Consider the following 18107-nt stretch of genomic DNA (forward strand, 5'->3'; position numbering starts at 1 on the left):
TATGAGGAGAGGCTGAAGTCCCTCGGTTTGTTCAGCCTAGAGAAGAGGAGACTGAGGGGAGAGCTCATCGCGGCCTACAGCTTCCTCACGAGGGGGGGCAAAGGGGCAGGTGCTGATCTGATAACCAGTGATAGAACCCGAGGGACCGGCATGAAGCTGTGATGGGGGAGGTTTAGGTTGGCTATCAGGAAAAGGTTCTTCACCGAGAGGGTGGTCGGGCACTGGAACAGGCTCCCCAGGGAGGCGGTCACGGCACCGAGCTTGACTGAGTTCAAGAAGCGTCTGGCTAATGCTCTCAGTCATGTGCTCTGATTCGGCTGGGCCTGTGTGGAGCCAGGAGTTGGACTCGATGATCCTCATGGGTCCCTTCCCACTCAGGATATCCTATGATCCTATGATTCTATGACTAATAAAACATCATTATTAGCCAGCTCCAGAAATGGCAATGAATTCACAACAGACCAAGAGCTTCAGCAAAGACTCTATCACATAGCTTTGCTAACATTAGGTAGATAATCATGAGAGCAAAAGAACAGGTTTGAAATTTAAAATGTAGTCCATTTTTTAAATTTCCTTTTTGAAAGCTTTCAATACAGCTTTAAATACCTGTGTTCACATTACTCACTGTACAAAAGATCCAAAAGACATTCCGTTCTGAAATGGGATTTTGGTGGATATTTCATTTGAGCATCAGAAATACCAATTTTGGTCTTTCCTGGTCTTGCTGGAAAATATTTGACAAGAGATTGCTGTCCAGACCAGATGAGTGTGCTGCTAATCTGCAAATTTAGCCTTTTGCTGTTTCTCAGAGCTTTAGTCACCAGCAGTGTTACACCAGCTCATGGGAAACCGCTCCCTCCATCCAGAAGCTTTTAGTTGATGTGGAGGATAAGAAAAGCTCCTGTACAAGACAGTTAGTTTTCAAAGAACTTTATAGCCTGGAAAAGGGAAAAAAAAAAAAACCAAACAACAAACACCCAGGAAAGTAGAGAATTTTATCTTCTAGGTCTACACAGGTTCTTCCAGACCAGACAGGCCCCTGTACAAACGCATGGTGAGTTGGTGGATACCAAAATCCCCGCCCATACTTTGGATTAGTCTCTTAGATTCCCAGTGTGGCTCATAAGATCGTTCCTTCTACCATCGCTCTGACCATCCTTTTGGCCCCTCTCTAGGTGACCTCTGTCGCTGCAGTCCCAGTGCTCTACAGCAAGATTAAGACACATCTCAAATGGAAAAATGAGTAAACAAGGGACATTAACATCTTTTCCTTTGCTCCTTTGTAATTAATTACTAGCAAACATCAAAATTCAGCACTCATGTGGTATTAAGGAATTAACATTTCTGCATGACCAAAGTCATTTCCAAAGAGATCCATTCGGAGAGAAGAGCTCTGCAGAGGATGGCAATAATCACTCCAGTTCACAGATCTCTGCCGCTTCCCCCAGTCTCTGCTCGTTTTCCAACAGACGTTTCATGGCTTTGTGTCCCAAGGTTTATGTACATGATTTTACACACCAGCCAACTGAGATTTCAATCCAGATACAAGATAAATGCACGAGAACGCTTTTTCTTGTTACTAGCTACTAGAGACACAAGAGAGCATTTACTGTCTCGTACCAAAACAGTTGGTCCCTGCTGCAATCAGAGATTCCTCAACAGACCCCGTTAAACTTGAACTTTATATTAAATCATTATCCAGCCCAGCAGAGCTGTGACAATCCCGATTTCAACCCAGGCTCTGTGAACCAATCTAGTGTTTATTTTGCTACCAACGGCAGAGCCAACAATTTCATCACTACTGTTACCCAAACTAATTTTATTTATACTAAATGCTCACAGAGATACTGCCGCTTGCAGAGACAGTGTGGGGAGCTCACTATAACTCTAAATACCGGCTGCATAAAAACGTAACACTAAATTAGGTAACAGCCTTGAAAGCGTTTCAGGCAGCTACAACATACACATTTAGAGAAACTCACTTAAATGAAAAGAACAAAAAAAAAAAAGAAGAAAGTGGTCCAGTGAGGATATTTCGCAGCAAAACAGTTTTAAACCTTTTTTGTGTGTGCAAAAAAATCCCTCACTTGAGCTAGAAACTATATTAAATAGGCCCAGTTATGGATGCTAGAGCACGTGAGCTGAGGCTGACATACAATAATAGGTTTTAATGACTTCAAAGAAAGATCTTCTCTTCCTCGGGGGCACACGGAGTACTGCATCTCTCTATTCATGCATGAGCTAAAGTAGCAGAAATAGAAACATTTTCTTCCACAGCTAGTCAGAAAATGATACAACTGCAGCTCTCCAGGTTTCCTGCAATTTTAAATTTTTTTTTTCTTAAAAAGTTAATTGGCATTTTGAAAGGTCATGTTTGTAGATTATCAAGGACTGAAGTCCAGTCACTTCAGGGAAACTACAATGCAACAAACTCACTGCTGCCAGAAAAAAAATCCAGTGCACCAAAAAGAAAGTCCACTGGAATGGTGCTCATTAGCACTTCCAAAGCATCCCAGGGAAACCTGTCAGTCCTGAAACAGTGGTTAAAATTAGCTCACTGGACAGACTGCCACGAGTAATACAGAGCAGCAATCCTTTCCTGCAGAAGTTATGCAGAGAGCAAAGTAACTCCTTCAGAACGGTCTGTGCCGAGACCGAGCGAGATGAAGATGAGCTCCAGCCCGTTATTTCTGCCTACTTAAAAGCTCTCCATGTCTCCTTCCCCAAAGTAGACCTTTGTGCTGCTTTCATAATATGCAAGACAGGAAAGCCACCATTAACCAAAGATTGTTTTTTTTCTTTATTGTTCCACCCTCATGCTTTTCCTACCAGCAAATGGCAAGGAACTGGGGGGAAAAAAATTATAAAAAATATAAATTAATACCACTGCTCCACCGCCAAGTCCAGCAGCCCAGCAGACCTACCACAGATATTCCTGCGCATTGCACAAGTTCAGCCCAAATACAAGGACCTGAAATGATTCATCCTACTTAATTTCACTAAACACCCTCCAGATGAGGGACAGTCCCATCAAACAGGTTTCTGATGTACTGATATATAAGGAACCTTATGCCTACAGTTTTCCATTCCTAAGCTACAGTTTGTCTGCAAAATCTAAGTACACAAGCAGGCATTTTATAATTAAACACCGCAGTTTACAATTCAGACTCTACTGGGGTGCACGCTTTGCAGCCAATTAATGCAGCAATGAAAGCGGCCAGCAGTAATGCGAATCCCCGGGTGTCTTGACTCTGCAGTATCTGAGCCAACGCAGAGTCATTTCTCGTCATCTTCACTGCAGGATCTCTCATACTGTCACACAGGGATGGGAGAGATTTAAGGTGGCGAGGAAACCGCGTGTCATGTATAAGGGTTCCTGACAACATCCGGAACACAATGACAAACTGCAATTACTAATAACTGGTACTACAAATAAGTAGGTATCCTGACTTACAGAGACCGTTTCTCCTGCCTGTAAAAGGGCATTTTAAGGATATAGATGGATATTAAAGTCTCCATTAATATTAGTGGACACAACTGGGCCACACACAGCATTTTTTATACTCATCCCTGAAACCCTTGTACAGTACTGGAAGCAGCAGAGGGTATTTATCAGAATAACTTGCACACTCATGTTAACAGGGGAGGAAACCCTCCTCCTAAGTGTGTAATCAAACTATTGTTCTGTGGGTCATTAATGACAAGTGGCATTAGACAACGACCTCCCTATGATCATGTTGTCACCATAAGACCATCTAACCCTCCCCACAGACACCTATCACATCACACCATCTCACCTCTCACCATGGCTCTTGTTTTTGAGCAGTTGTTATGTCAGGTAAAACACAAACATGCTCAAACTACCTTGCAAAGTGAGTATTTACCCAATTTACCCTTTACTTTCCAGGTAATGTGACTCACAAGACATAGGGTTCAGTACTGTGGCAGAGGCTCTGCATCCCCAGCGCTTGCAAAGCAGAAAGTGTAATGGCCAAAGCCTGTTTCACATAGGGACCTCACATGGAGCCAAGCTTGGTTTTTCAAACCACAGCTTTCAAAACTGCCAGTTTATCTCCCTGCTCCAAGTCCTTCTGGGCAGTTCTCACAACAATTACAATGCAGCTTTTGCAGCTTGCTGAGCAAGCTCTTCAGACAGCAAGGTGTAGACCGAAGATCCAAGTGCATCTGCACTTCCTTGGCAGTGTCCCACCCTTGCAAGTGTCTGGCCAGCAGCGGCAGGAGGCTGGCTACTTCCCAGACATCATGGGAAGATAAATAAAGCACAAGAGAAGCAAAGCAGAAGCAGGACCACACTTGTCCCAGCGCAGCTCAGGACGTACCTGCTCATCGATCTTCCTTTGAAGCTGGACCACCTTGTTCTCCATGCCAATGTTGAGCTTCTTCAGGTGCTGCGCTGAGCGGGCTTCAATCTTCAGCGCCTTCAGCTCCTGCCTGGCCTTCATGCGCCGGTAGTAGCACTGCAGGATGATGGTGGCACCCCTGACCCGGCGGAAGCGAGTGCGGGCCAGCCAGCCACGGACATACTTCTGGAGGATGGTGGTTTTGTGTTCCACGAGGATCTATAAAACATGGGCAGAAACAGGACAATCAAGGGAGAGAAGTCACTTGCAAGGTAGGGGCAGCTCTGGTTTTGCTGCAACATGGCACTCAACACTTCCCAATCTGCCTTCAAAAGGGCTTCTCCTCCAAGCAGGATCGTCTTGGTAGGTGCCAGGGGTGATGGCTGGAGATACCGGCTGTTATTGTGCATCCTCTTCCATGGATGGGAAGGGGTACTGCAGTCCCCTCCCCTGGGGGGTGTCTCCAGTCACTGCACTCAACTGATGCAGGCAGGACACATCCAGCCCTCTCTTAGGAACCACGCTGCTCTCTGAAAAGAGGCAACACCTGCTCGGCCAGTGAAACAAGAGGGGATATGGTCCTGTTTGGTGACTAGGACACTCCATGGGGACAGGAGACATCTGGGCTCACATACTTCATGGAACAGAACATACATTCTACCTCGGAATAGTACTCAGATTCACAAGATCCATAGCTAGAAGACTAAATAGCCATTAACTGACACACCAACACTTAGCAATAAACTTACTATCCCTTCAGCATCAGATATAACTCACACCAGAACAGTTTTTTAGATTTTTTTTTTTTCCATTGTTCTGCCCCTGCATTATCATATACTGCAGATAAACGATGTCCTGGTGGGATTTCTTATCATATGGATAATGGTCAAATAAAACCCTGGAGTCCTTTCTCTCGAGTCTGCAGCCAGCTCTCTTGCATGATTCAATTTCTAGAAACTTATATCTGTTTCTGTGAAACTTCTGGCAGCTTTGCATTGTATTTCTCCCCAAAAAATTTCAGTAGGTGGCAGTTCAATTCCTTCTTCTAAAACTGAAGGCTGACATATTAGAGATACAACCAGCATGTTGTTAAATAACTTTCTTATGCTGATCTCTGCTGCAGTATTATGAGCAAAGAAATACCAGGAGAATTTAAAGATTACAAGACACTTTACTGTTATTAGTTTGGGATAAGTTGTATCAGAAAAGGTACCATATGAGCTTCTCTTACAAATCTCTTCTTTCACCCTAAGGCTTTCTTCGAACTTGTAAATTTTTAATTCAGAATAAAGGGATTGTGTGAACTTAGGATGCAGTAGGAGTTACTCTGAAATAAGCTTTGTATGTCTTCAGCCTTGGCACTCTTAAAGACAGAGAAAGCTGGAGGTCCCCAAAAAGCTAGAAGAAACCCTACTGCGTTACCCTGAGGACCTATTCCAGCCTTACAGCAAAGTCTTGGTGGTCACGAGGCATGCCCTGACCCCACAGAGCATCACCTGCAGCCCTGCATCTGTTGCTGAGCATGCACTTGAACTGCCGCCTATATCCAGGTGCTCCAGAGATTGAAGATATCCAGATTTGAGAGGCCTGGCCTTCAACCAATTTCTACATCTTGTTAAGATTTTGGGTTGCCTTGAATCTCAGAGAGTTTGAATGCTGGACTAGCTGCTTTCCCTGTAGAGGCTTCCAATTAAAAAAAACCAGATGCTGAAAAAGCAATGGCAGCATAAATGCCTGATACATTTATGACGCAGCATGCAGCTGCTCTGTTTTGGTGGATATCCCCGATGTCTCTGGTGGGTCGCCAGGTGTCCAGGTAAATCCGTCATCTCCAGGACGGGCTCATCATGCCTCTGACTTCTTCAAGTACCCCTATGACAACCCATCAGGCATAAATTTAGGTCACTACCAAAGTAAGGCTGGATCTGAAGAGTGGACAGAAGATTCCCCAAAGCAATTCTTAGTTTCTTTACAGAGATGACCATTCACCATATCACCTACTGCCATCAAGCCTTTACTTTCCTGCTGCCAGCTCCTGGTTTAATACAGAAAGCTAATGGAAAGAACTAATTAAAGAAGGATTTATATCGATAAATTACTTGATGCCTTCCATGACAGACCCTACCACTCTTCCCACCATGCTGCAAACGGCACCTGCAGCACAGCTCAGACACAAATTCAGTTTGCCAGGGAGGTTTTTGCAGAGTATGGGTTAGATCAAACGACATTTCCAGATTTCCACAATGCGTTCCGGCATCCGAATGACTAACTTCATTCTGAGGTGCTGTTGCCAAAATCATTTTTGCTTGCACAGCTTTAAATGGCAACGCCCGCCATCACCGTGTGCTCTCCAGAAACACCAGAGGCAGTCGGCTTCATAAAACATCAAAGCAGCCACAATAAATACATCATCGTGCTATGCCAGCAGAGGTAAATATAAAGACTCTTCCTACTCATTTCTAATGCAAAGACACTCCATGGAGTTGTACCTTGCGATAAATCCTCCTGACAAACATGCCCCGAGCAACAGCCTGAATGGTGATGGTTGCGTTGCGGACCCTCTGGAAAGCTCGGCGGATCCGCAACATTCGGTACTGCTTCTGGAAGATGATGGCAGCTCTTGTCCTCCTCAGGTGCTCGGCAAGTCTGCAAAGCACAGGAAAAAGGTTAGCAGTAAAACTGAACTCTTTTTTGCTCTTTTTCTTTTTTTTTTTTTCTTTTTGTCATAGTAAGTTTTAAACTGGACAGAGACAAAAACCTTTTGACCAAAAGTAGCTTGATGGTATTCAAGACAGACCATCCCAGCAGTAAGGCTAAGAAAACAGCAGCTAATTGCATGTCTCCATTAGACTAATAGGAACATGTATGCAATCAGACAGCATCCTTGGCACCCAGGAGCACTGCAACCAGAAAACAATACACCTTGCTATTCCTAAACAGCATTAAAACCAAATATTTTCCAGCTTTTTTCCCTGGTTCAAACTCTCTACCTTACGTACTTGAGCCAATCAATGCCCAGGTTGGCTCCATCACTTCCCTAACTATAAAAAGCAAGCGTTGCATAGGGTATCTACTGACTCAGTGAAAACGGCTGTAAATTGATTTGACATTTAAACCAGTGTGCACTGGTTTGGCAACGTTCAGGAGCAGAGCCCCAAGCAATTCACAGAGAGTAAATAATGAAGGATGTGGTCAACTCCACGACATGTTGTTCCAATTCTCCAACTGAATTAATGTTCAATTTGCTGTTACACAGGTTAATAAATGCCCATAAAACCTCCATTTAATACGATAATTAGCTTGTTTTGCTGAAGTTATGACTCATTTATTGCTTTCAGCATGAAGAATTATATAGATACTTGATCCACTTCTTTATTTTTTCTATGATTTTGTGAAAAGCATATCAAAACTAAAACAGCCATATTGAATTTGCTTATATATTCTCTTCATTAAGGCCAACAGTTTCTCATTAGGACCCATTGAACCAAAGCTTACTAATGAGAACAAGGGACTGTCTGTTTCCAAAAACAGAAAGCAGTTATTCAGATGACATCCAACCCTGCGAAACCAGCACAAAGAGGTGAACTGAAAAATCACGTTGAAGAAACACTGCACCAGAAAAGAGCCCAGAGAAACACTACTGACACTGAACACCAGGTAGCAAGAGTCCATCTCCAAGGGTACCCTTGGGTGTTCAGAGTTTCAGTGGTTTCTGCACATCTGCTTCCAGCCTCTCTTTTTAGCTCATACTCTCTCATTTCCACATCACCAGGGTTTCCTCCTCCCCTGCCTAGAGAGATGGTTGGCTGATGCAAAGGCAAATACAGAGTCCGAGTCTGTAGGTGTGCACAGAGAGCCCACCAGAGAGACTAAAGTTAATCACCAACTCCCCCTTTTTCTTAATCTTCCTCTTATTGCTTAGGTCTCATTTGCCTTGTCCTCAAGTGAGCTGCAAGACTGCTGAGAGGGACCTGCAGCTATGAGCCTAGAGAAATACATGGAGCTCTGAGGTCAAGAAAAATCTGTGCTCAGTTTTAAATAAAAGTCACCAAACTGCCCAGCTTTGCTCATTTGAGACCTTCTAATCCCCGGATTCTCCAAGAGGCCAATACATTTAACAAGAGTAAATAATACCACAAACTCAGTTAGCATCTCTGATGTTCTTCCCAATACAGTATGATTTACAGGAGATCCTTGGAAGGAACATGGAAGTTCTTCACCTTTGGTTGCTTCCATAATTGATAGAAACCAATATTCATCCAGCAATCAGGAATGAAATGACTGTGCAGGAGCCTTGTAGCAGACAGGTAGCGTCTCATGTTACCCAAGTGCAAGCAGAGTTAATTGGGTTGCAGATTAGGTAAGCAGCACTTGTGATGGGCAGATGCCAGTGAGAACATTGCTGCTCAAAACCAATCAACATAGCTAACACACCAGAGCAGAAATCAAGAAGGGGAACAAAGCTGAAAGGACCCAAATCTACTCCTTGTTCCTATCCCTGAAGCGACTGAAGCCAACTTGGCTAGATGCAGAGGAATGGCAGTTTGACGTGAATAAGGGGTACAAGATGCAAGATAACCTGTGTGTTGGGATGTTATGAAATTGATTTACTGCCCACTCACACCCACCCCACATCTGCTACTAGCAGCCTCCTTCCCAGTGCAGCGTTACACCTACAGAAACCCCAGAAAACCACGGACATGAGGAAGCTTAAGGTTCCTGCACACAGAGAGTTAAACACTGAACTCTATTATTCTGTACTGTAAATAGTCCCATTACCAGTGATTTGGAGTGATTTTTCTCATCACAAAGGATGCAGTGAATCAATTCTGAGAACTCTCCTTGGATACCAAGGTGGCACAAACCTGGTCCCTGCAGAAGTGTCATCTGATTACAGCCTAACTGCCTATGTTATAGCCCTGGCCTAGAACCTAGAAATTAAATCAATATAGATACAAAATTGGTTTGAGAGAAAGAATTTTGATCTCTTGCCCCCTAATAACACTGAGGAGAGGGGCTAGGAGCAAGTCCTGACTTTAGCACAGAAGCCTTCATCATAGTGGTACCTACGTGCACAATATGGGTCTTGTTTTTACAGGGCTGAAAGGCAACACCTCATGGAGAGCATTTTCAATGTTTCTCCTATGAAACCCCCAGGTTTAAGGTCTACAAGAAGGAACAGATTGAGAAACACGAACACCCAACAGTGTTTTACCACTTGACCTCCAAGCTAGCCCTTCCTTGGAGGGCTTCCTAGGACCCACCTCCGTGCCAGGTGCCCACGCACATAGCGCTGGATGACAACTGCAGCTTGCCTCAGCCTTTTGTACTTGACCCTCTGCAGCCAGCCCCTCACCGTCTTCTGAATCATGATTGTGGCAGCTCTGAACTTATCTGCTCGTAGTTTCTCCAGATATGCCACCTGGCCTGCACGGAAAAAGATCTTGGTACGTCCAAACTGGAACTTGTCTGGATCCTTTTCAAAAGCATAAAGGAAACTAAATTTAATTAAGGCAAACATTTTAATTTTTTTTTTCAGTTCATGTTGCTCAGTAGACACAGATTAAAAAAAACACACTTTGAATCAAATTTATCAGCTCAGCTCACATCTCTTCTCAATCAGGTGATGATGATATTATTAGATTCCAAACTACGTGAACTTCTATACACCCACTGAGGAATGCAGCCCTAGGATTCAGTCTTAACTTCCATATATTTACACTAAATTTTGAATTTTTTGGTTTTCGTTTTCTGTTTGGTTGGGGTTTTTGGGGGTTTTGTTTTTAAGGTTAAATAGAGCAATGCAACACCACAGGACTTCAACAAAAGATTTCTTTCTCAAAAAGATTAAGGTTTCCATCTGCAAAGTCGTACAGGCACTGCAAATGCCTCTGCAGCCAAGACAAAAACTTGGCACATAAGGAGAATGGCTTTTGCAGACAGAAACCCAATGGAGTCAATTCCTCAAAATCCCATAAAGAAAACAAGGATCAAAACTTAAAACCTGGCTAAGGTGCTGTGCACATCCTGGGCTCCTCATCAACAGACAACAGGAAGAAACCTTTGTGTGCACATTTGCAATTTAAAAATAATGCACAAGTCTGAGCAGTAAGGTTTTGGTAAGGGAGTGTGGCAAAGACTTCTTATTTGCTTATATATATAAGGGGGGAAAGTCTCAGTCTATAGGATGCTTTTTCTACATATTAGTGGCCATTAAAAGCCTCCCACACATCAAGATAGGGTAACTATTGCATTTTTCTCTTACTCGTTTGTGCAAAGAGACATGTAGCAATGGGGTGACAGAACCGACTTTGACTAAGATTCATGGTGTTGTACACAGCATCCAAAGCTGGACCTCTAAAATGTGCTCCAGCTACGGCTAGCCAAAATACAGGAGGGGTTGGAGGGTAAGTTTTCCGGAGATGGCCAGCTGTTCATGTACAGTCAGTGATAGCAAACTCTGGACATCACCAGCACTGAAATGGCACGTTCAGCTTGACTGCAATCAAGAGATCCCATACCACATTTGTTCTTGCTATCTCCTTGCGAGACTATCTCATTTTGGAAAAAGCCCCAAGATGTTTAGACTGAATAAGCACCTGCACAAACAACAGGTGAAGTAGGAGCAAGGAAAGCAATTCAGATCATATCAAAGCCATGAGCTTCAGCTCACCTTAATGAGGTCTTCCAACAGGATCTGACAGATCTGCTTCTTGTCTGTCTTAGAGAGGTCTCTCTTTTTCATAAGCACACGATACCTATTGAAAAAGTCATGGTAGGACCACCTGAAAGCAAAGCATACACAGGATAAGTCTGCAGGCTGGGCAGTATTTCCTTAAAATAAAGTGTTTGGAGTCATAGACAAGTCAAAATATGAAACTTGTATACCAAGGGATGTGTCACCACCACCCTCAGCATGGATAGAAGCCACCTGAAAGGAGCTAGGTCACTCAAGCCTAATCCCAGTCTCAGCCCTCCCCCTGCCACTGAATGCCCTTAGCAGAACATTTCTAGCCTGGAACAGAAAGGCCATGGATTGGCTTGCCTTCACCTCTCCTGATGGGCTTCCCAAGCTGCTGCATTTTACCAGGCAAATGCAACAATGCTGTGCCTTTCAGAAATGATATGTTAATTTTGAAGAGATCATACATCTCCTGATTTAGCCAAAAAATTTTAAAAAGTAATCTCGATGACAGAGAATGAATCAAATAGAAACTCTTCCTTAGTTTGCATTTCAAACTCTGTTGAATATGAATTTGAATCATTTTATTCACTAATGGCACTGGTCTGTGACTGAGACCCTTAAAACAAACACAAAATCTTTGGACTCTGGAAAGACAAGGTAGCTTCTTGGAAGATGCTTCAACTGTCACCAGCAGTGAAGCTTCCAAACACACAACACTAATTGAAGAAATTAAGAGTACTGTATCTTACTGCTAGGAAATACCATCTCATGCCGCCGCTGTTAGATGTAGAGCCTGCAGACTGGATCCTGAAATTGGTTCAGCATGTGCCAAGTTTCAGCCTTCTCCAAATTAACACAGTGAGTTATGAACCCCTCAAAACCTGAGTTTTTAATTAAAACACTAGGCAATTTCCAGCACTGTCAAGTACAGCCATCGTTATTTCAAAAAAAAATATGCATTACAAACATCAAAGGAAGAGGGGAGAGAATTGCAGAGATTTTGATTTCTGCCCTCACTCAACAAAACCATCTGTAAGCCTGATCCTCACACACATGGATGTTGTGACGGCCAAGATGAGAATACACGATATGAAGAGCAGCCATACAGAAACATCTCCTCCTCCACCCAGCAGCCCCACGCATGCCTTTTTTTTTTGTGTTATTACACCCATTTTTTCCTATTTTTCCACTTTCTGAGGTTAAGAGAGAGTGGAAGAAAGGCAAAATAAATCGCAAAGGGCCAGAGCAATGCTTGTGATGGGTCCTTACACTTGGCCAGTTTGCAGTGGTGGGGCTGGGTGAGACATCACACTGAGTACCTCCAACACTAAAGGCTGTTATTTCTATAAAATACTAATGAAACCTCTTGAAGGCTGGAGGCTGGAATATTTGGTAAGATTGGCATAGCAGAATATAACACTTATTTCAAAATACAAGACCAACACAGTTTCACATCAGTTCAGAAAACACAGCAGGGAAGGAAAGCCAGTTTGATTAAAAGCAATACTCTAATTAAAGGAGTGTAGTAGAAGAAAATGCTTGGAAAGAGTCTGAAGGAGGAAAAAAAAGGAAAAAAAAAACCCCAAGCCACAAAAAAACGGACTGCCAGACTGCTAAGGACTGGGAATTGCCACGCAGTTTCTGCATGGACACACGGCTCCCAGGACACCCTTTGCAAAGAACGTAGGAATGGCAAAAACTAGAGAGTCCTTAGCATTGCACATGAATCAACAGATGAGCTGGAGGGCTCCTGAAGACAGGAGCAAGAAGGAAATTGTGATGAGAGGATTTGTCTCAGTAAGTCTAGAGTAGCCAGATTAAGGAAACATTTCATCCCTATCTATATGGGCCAGCCCTGGGGCTGGACGGCCAAGGCTACCCACCCGCAAATGAGCAAAAGTATTGGATTATCACTTAAAAAAAGAAGATACGTGCTATGGGGAACTCTCTCTGGGATGAGGTAGAGCAAAACTAAGCACAAAGTTTAAGTGTGACTACAGGCTTGTGTCATGTAGGGTTTAAGTTTAAACTTGCTTTCTCTTTGCCTTCCAGAAGCCTTTGTTTTATAATTACATTTTCCCATTTTGTAATCCTTTTGCCTTGTGCAAATAAAACCCGTTTTCATTTTAAGCACATCTGAGGCTTTACACAGCTCCAAATCAAACGCGATAGGAGAAGCAGAGCACGCAGTGCCCGAGGCATGCAGCCAAGCACGCGATGCTGGAGACCTTCCGCCTGGCTCAGGTAGTACTCAAGCCAGGGAGAGCTTGGCGGGGAGAATAGAGAAGGAGGGAATATTCCCATTAACCCGCCAGAATCAGTTCAGGGGCTGATATTATTAACTGCAGTTATTTGGAGGAAGAAATCATCCTGCAGGTGCCACCCGGGCTCCTCCAGCAAAGAACAGATGGCGAAGAGGCAACACACGTAACTGAGGGCACGGGTCCAAGCTGGGCGGAAAGCAGCAAAATCCATCATCTTCCTGCACCGAGACAGAGATGGAGATCCCGCAGCTGCTTTCAAACAAACAAGACACTTGCAGAAATTCCCTGAAAATAGGTCTCAAGTCACTGCACAGAGGATCTTTCTTCAGAGCCTGCCGTTCTCATTTCACAAGGTGGTAAAAACTGATTTTCCACGTGTTTTGATACTTTAACATAAGTAACATAACTCACTTTTTAGGATTAAGTCTCACATGAGACATTGGAAGTGGCAGAGAATACGGTCACTGCTGTTGGGGTGTTTTGCTCGGCCGGTGGCATCCATAGTCCTCTATCCACATCTCCAGGGGTTCACAGCCAAACGCTGCACCTCCACGGCACAACGCTGCTTCACCCTTGCTGCAGCGAGGCCGCTCTCGCCATCCTCACTGATTTAACAGGACATGACAGTCCTGAGATCACATTGCTTGTATTATTGTCCACAGGATATCAAGACAAAGGCTCTGCCATGCCGGGGCTCAGCCGGTCCATCAGGAGTTTCACCAGAATATTTGCAGTCCCAATTAATGAGCAAAAGAGCTGCGGGGGTTCATAGATGCTTTTACAGGATCCCCCCCAAGAGAAAGGAACAATTAAAGCACTCAGGTTTAATGTAACATACCTGGTTAAACCACTTCAGGTTCAAAGCAGTATAAAATCACCTTACAACTACATGTTTTGAGAGAAAAGAAATATCATTCCCCCAACCCTGCAAGGGAGATTTTTCTGGTGCAGACGTACTGAAGCTCAATGCTTTGGTGCACACACGCTTTTTTTTATCCTTCTGCACAGATATGTCTTTTTCTTTTTCTTTTCTTTTTTTTTTTTTTTGTGTAGGTTAGACATCTGCATTTTCAGCAGAGAAAAGGAGAAAAGAGAAAACTTATTTCCCTCCTGCTAGACCACAAAGCGATTCCCAGCACGAGACAAAAGACATGCCACGTTACCCCGCAGCTTAGCAGGTCAGGACAGATTAAGGGAAGATTATACCTCAGTTCAACTTGTTGACTGGTATTAAACTAAAAGCAGATGTCAGGTTTTCAGTATGCTGCCACACAACACAGGCATGCCTCATTGCTAGGAGCTGGAAACCACCAAGGGCCGCTAAATAAACACAGTTCCTTATAATTATTAAGTTATAAGATCCAGACAGGTGGCGTAGGTGAAGAGCTGTAACCAGGAGGATTTTTTTGTACCCATACAACTGAGAAGGAAGGAGGAGGAGGCACAAAGGACTGGACAGACACTACTCAAACTTTCCCAAGGGGAAAAAAAAAAAGAATAATCTCAGGGCTGAGATCAAGCACAACCCACCTCAAACATCAAAATTTTGCTGTGAAGTCAGCACAGGTCACTGAAGTGAAGAAGCAATAAAATGAATGGAAGGACACAGGAAAATAACTTATGCCTGTGAAAAAACCCTCTGTGGGCTTGAGCAGCAAGGAGGATGCTCAAGGGCTTGGCCAGGAGCAAGAGACTTGGTCGACTCAGCAATTTCTTTGTCATCTACAGGAATTAGACAGAGGCAATAAGCCATAACACATGCCATAAATTAAGCCTTGCATCTGTGGTTTAAAAAACAAGATTCAAATGCTTTACACAAAACTACAGCCGGGTGGGAAGCAAAGGGGATGCTCCTGCCCGAAATCACAGGTCTATGAACCCGAGAGCAGCCCTTGTGCTGCAGAGCTAGCACTCTTAATTACATTAAACTCTTAATTAATTACAACCTTGCAATTGAAGGGAGGACTCGGGTAAGAAACTGGGGATGAAATTCTGACTCCTGAGGATGCTTCTGAAAAGCATCTCTACAAGCAGTCAGCAATTGCCCAAAATATCTCTAACCTATTGTTTTTTAGGGTGATTACAGCAGTGCTATCTTAGTGGCACTGAATGAAGAGCTGACAGGAGGAGCATAATAAGAGCTTGAAGCTTTTATGACCTCACCATAAAAATGGTATCTTTCAGTGGCCTAAAATTACTGAATGCAAAATCTTTACCTTAAGGGTAAATAAATTCACCGCCCCCCACTCACTGAGTGAGTGCCTGCTGAGCACACGCGGCTTCGTGTAAGAAATCCTGCCAGCACCACGAGGTACCGTCCCTGAAGGGATCAATATTTTAAGCAGTAAGGAGCTGGACTGTATCGATCTTTCTATAGGATCTGAAGCCTATTTGAGGGCACGCAGGTTGTATATTTGAGCCAAGATTTGACATTAAATTATTTCAGAAACTGCAGTTCAGGAAGAAAATTTCTTTTGCTTTGTTTACTGCAGCAAAACAGATTTGCCTTTCAATTAGCTCTAAAACATACACGCTGGCATGGCTTTAAATTATCTGGAATATATTCAAAGAGCAAAATGGGGGGGGGGGGAACCTCTCTATTTACACATTACACCTTTGTTGGGACTGAAGGGAGGAGGCAAACAGAACTGCTGGTAGCCAAAGTTTTTTATAGGTTTTGTTTCCCTGAAATGACTGCAAGACAGCTAAAATCACATTATTAAAAAACTATTTTCTATCCAAGGATGCCCATGATACATTTCAATTATGCATGTTTAATGTTTATAGAGTTTACCAGCTGTGATTTCATACTGAACTGATACCAAGATGCTGCATCTGACAGTCAGCTCCAGCAACCAGAGAAAGCAGCCAAATGCCAAAAATACTTCAAACAATAAATTTCATACATAACAACTACAATAAGAGTATTTCGGAGAGGCTGCAATGACAACATCATTCAGAATGACTGCACAGTGGGAGACCACTGCCGTTGTACCACAGGCTGGAAACCATGAGAACTAGCAAGGAAAAAAATGTTGAGTTTTGACAAAATGCAAGTTAAAAATTTGTTTTAAAGAATATTTTGTTATTAATGGAGATCTATACCAATTAATTCTCTACAGACTAATCTTTATGTAGCCAGTTTCTATAAAGAAGATGAATGGTTTTATAGTAGAGAGATCTTCCATGCTTTACCCAGGGAAGTTGATGACAGATTTACTATCTACACATCTAAGACAGTCCATTCATCACAGTCATTTATGTACACGCTAACAAATACATTTCTTAATTGCTGTGTAACGTTTCAAACCAAATGATACATTTTCAATTTACTTGAGATAGCAGCAGAGTGCAGCATACCATGGAAGTGATAAAATAAAGCCACGTGTATCCAAAGTTTGGAGCACGAGGCTTTATCTTTTAGTGGGAATATATCATGTCTTATATGGGCTAAAGAACACTAAAAACTATATTCCAACTTTTTTTTTTTCTTAAAATAACCAGGTAAAAAAAAATTATCAAAGCCTCAAAACGTTTAATTCTTCAACCCATAAAGTAACCATGATGGAGATGCATGAAATAAAGGCAGAAGGGGCTTTATCAAGACATCTCTGACCCAAAGCCACATCGCTCTCAGAAGTTACTCTTGTGGCAGTATGCTGGAAAATATTCAGATGTAAATACTACAGGATGAAAATAAATATTTTATCCTGTTTCTGTAATAAAACTTATCTTGAGATAAAACATTTTGAAAATTCTCTGTTGCTCTAAAGGTAAATTGCTTACACCCAAGTGAAGCAAAACTCACAAAGATGAAGTTTTCCATCATTATTTTAAGTGGTTTCTATTTATATCTTTCACACAGGGTTTAAATTTAAAACAGTGACCCTCTTGTTTGGTTTTTATCCTCAGTCAACCATTATAATCTGACTTGTCTCAAAATATAAGGAAATACAAAGGAATAATCAATGCTTGCTGTGATAAAAACTGAGATTGATCTCATGCACGTAAAAACTCAGGAAGAACTAAAACATCTATTACATTTCCTGCTTTTGCCAAGCTGCTTTATAAAGCCAATTCAAATATGCAGATTATTCACAATCTTTCGTTGCTGTCGTCCAACTCCTGGGTCTGGATTTCAAGACTGGAATTTTATGACCAAGGAGAGTAAAGAACTACCAAAGTGAGTGTCTTATTTCATTTTGACTTGTTGCTGTATATGATTATCTTCTAGAAACATTAAAATAAACAAAAAAATCTGTCCTTGAAGCATCCCAAACACTGAACTGGAGAAGGTCACTCTGAAAGGCTGAAATAGCTATTTACACCCTTTTTTTTTTTTTTTCCCCTGCAGGAAGAACAAAAGCTGACAAGTTGCAGTGATGGAAGACTTCTGTATTCTTAGCATCCTGGGAAAAAGATCTCATGACCAAAAGCATACAAGCAGAGTAAAATAAAACATTGCTTTTGAGTTTTTCAGGATGGAGCAGTCTTCGCACCAGTCAATTATTTGCTGTAAATAGACCTTGGCTGGTCTCCAGGTGCTGCAGTGGCTTCTCCCCTCTGTTTCCCCTTCCCAGTTACTAATCATACATCGATTTTAGTGCCATAGGGTCTGGAGTGCACCAAGTTAAGTAAGCAGAGATGGAAAAATGCTACGAGTGTTTAGGAAAATTAGGAATGGAGAGGAACAGGGTGTCCCTGCAGCCGTGCTAAGACCAGTAGCAAAACCCATGGACAACCCTCAAGTTGGAGCTCCCCAAATCCCCCCTGGGACCCACAGCTGCAGAGCCAGGA

General features: G+C 42.8%; 1 protein-coding gene across 2 annotated transcripts in view; it reads right to left on the minus strand.

Moving 5' to 3' along the window:
• The window catches only part of MYO5B (myosin VB), a 148808-nt gene that overhangs the window by 41834 nt on the left and 88867 nt on the right, over positions 1–18107 (minus strand). For both annotated transcript variants that reach the window (XM_075739704.1, XM_075739705.1), the window contains exons 18-21: positions 11035–11146; positions 9626–9837; positions 6851–7007; positions 4341–4580 (exon numbers count right to left, since the gene is read on the minus strand). In XM_075739704.1, coding sequence (XP_075595819.1) covers positions 4341–4580; positions 6851–7007; positions 9626–9837; positions 11035–11146 — 721 coding nt within the window. The remainder of the gene's footprint in view (positions 1–4340; positions 4581–6850; positions 7008–9625; positions 9838–11034; positions 11147–18107) is intronic.

The sequence above is a fragment of the Balearica regulorum genome, chromosome Z, assembly GCF_011004875.1.
Source record: "Balearica regulorum gibbericeps isolate bBalReg1 chromosome Z, bBalReg1.pri, whole genome shotgun sequence".
NCBI classification, from domain to species: Eukaryota; Metazoa; Chordata; class Aves; order Gruiformes; family Gruidae; genus Balearica; species Balearica regulorum.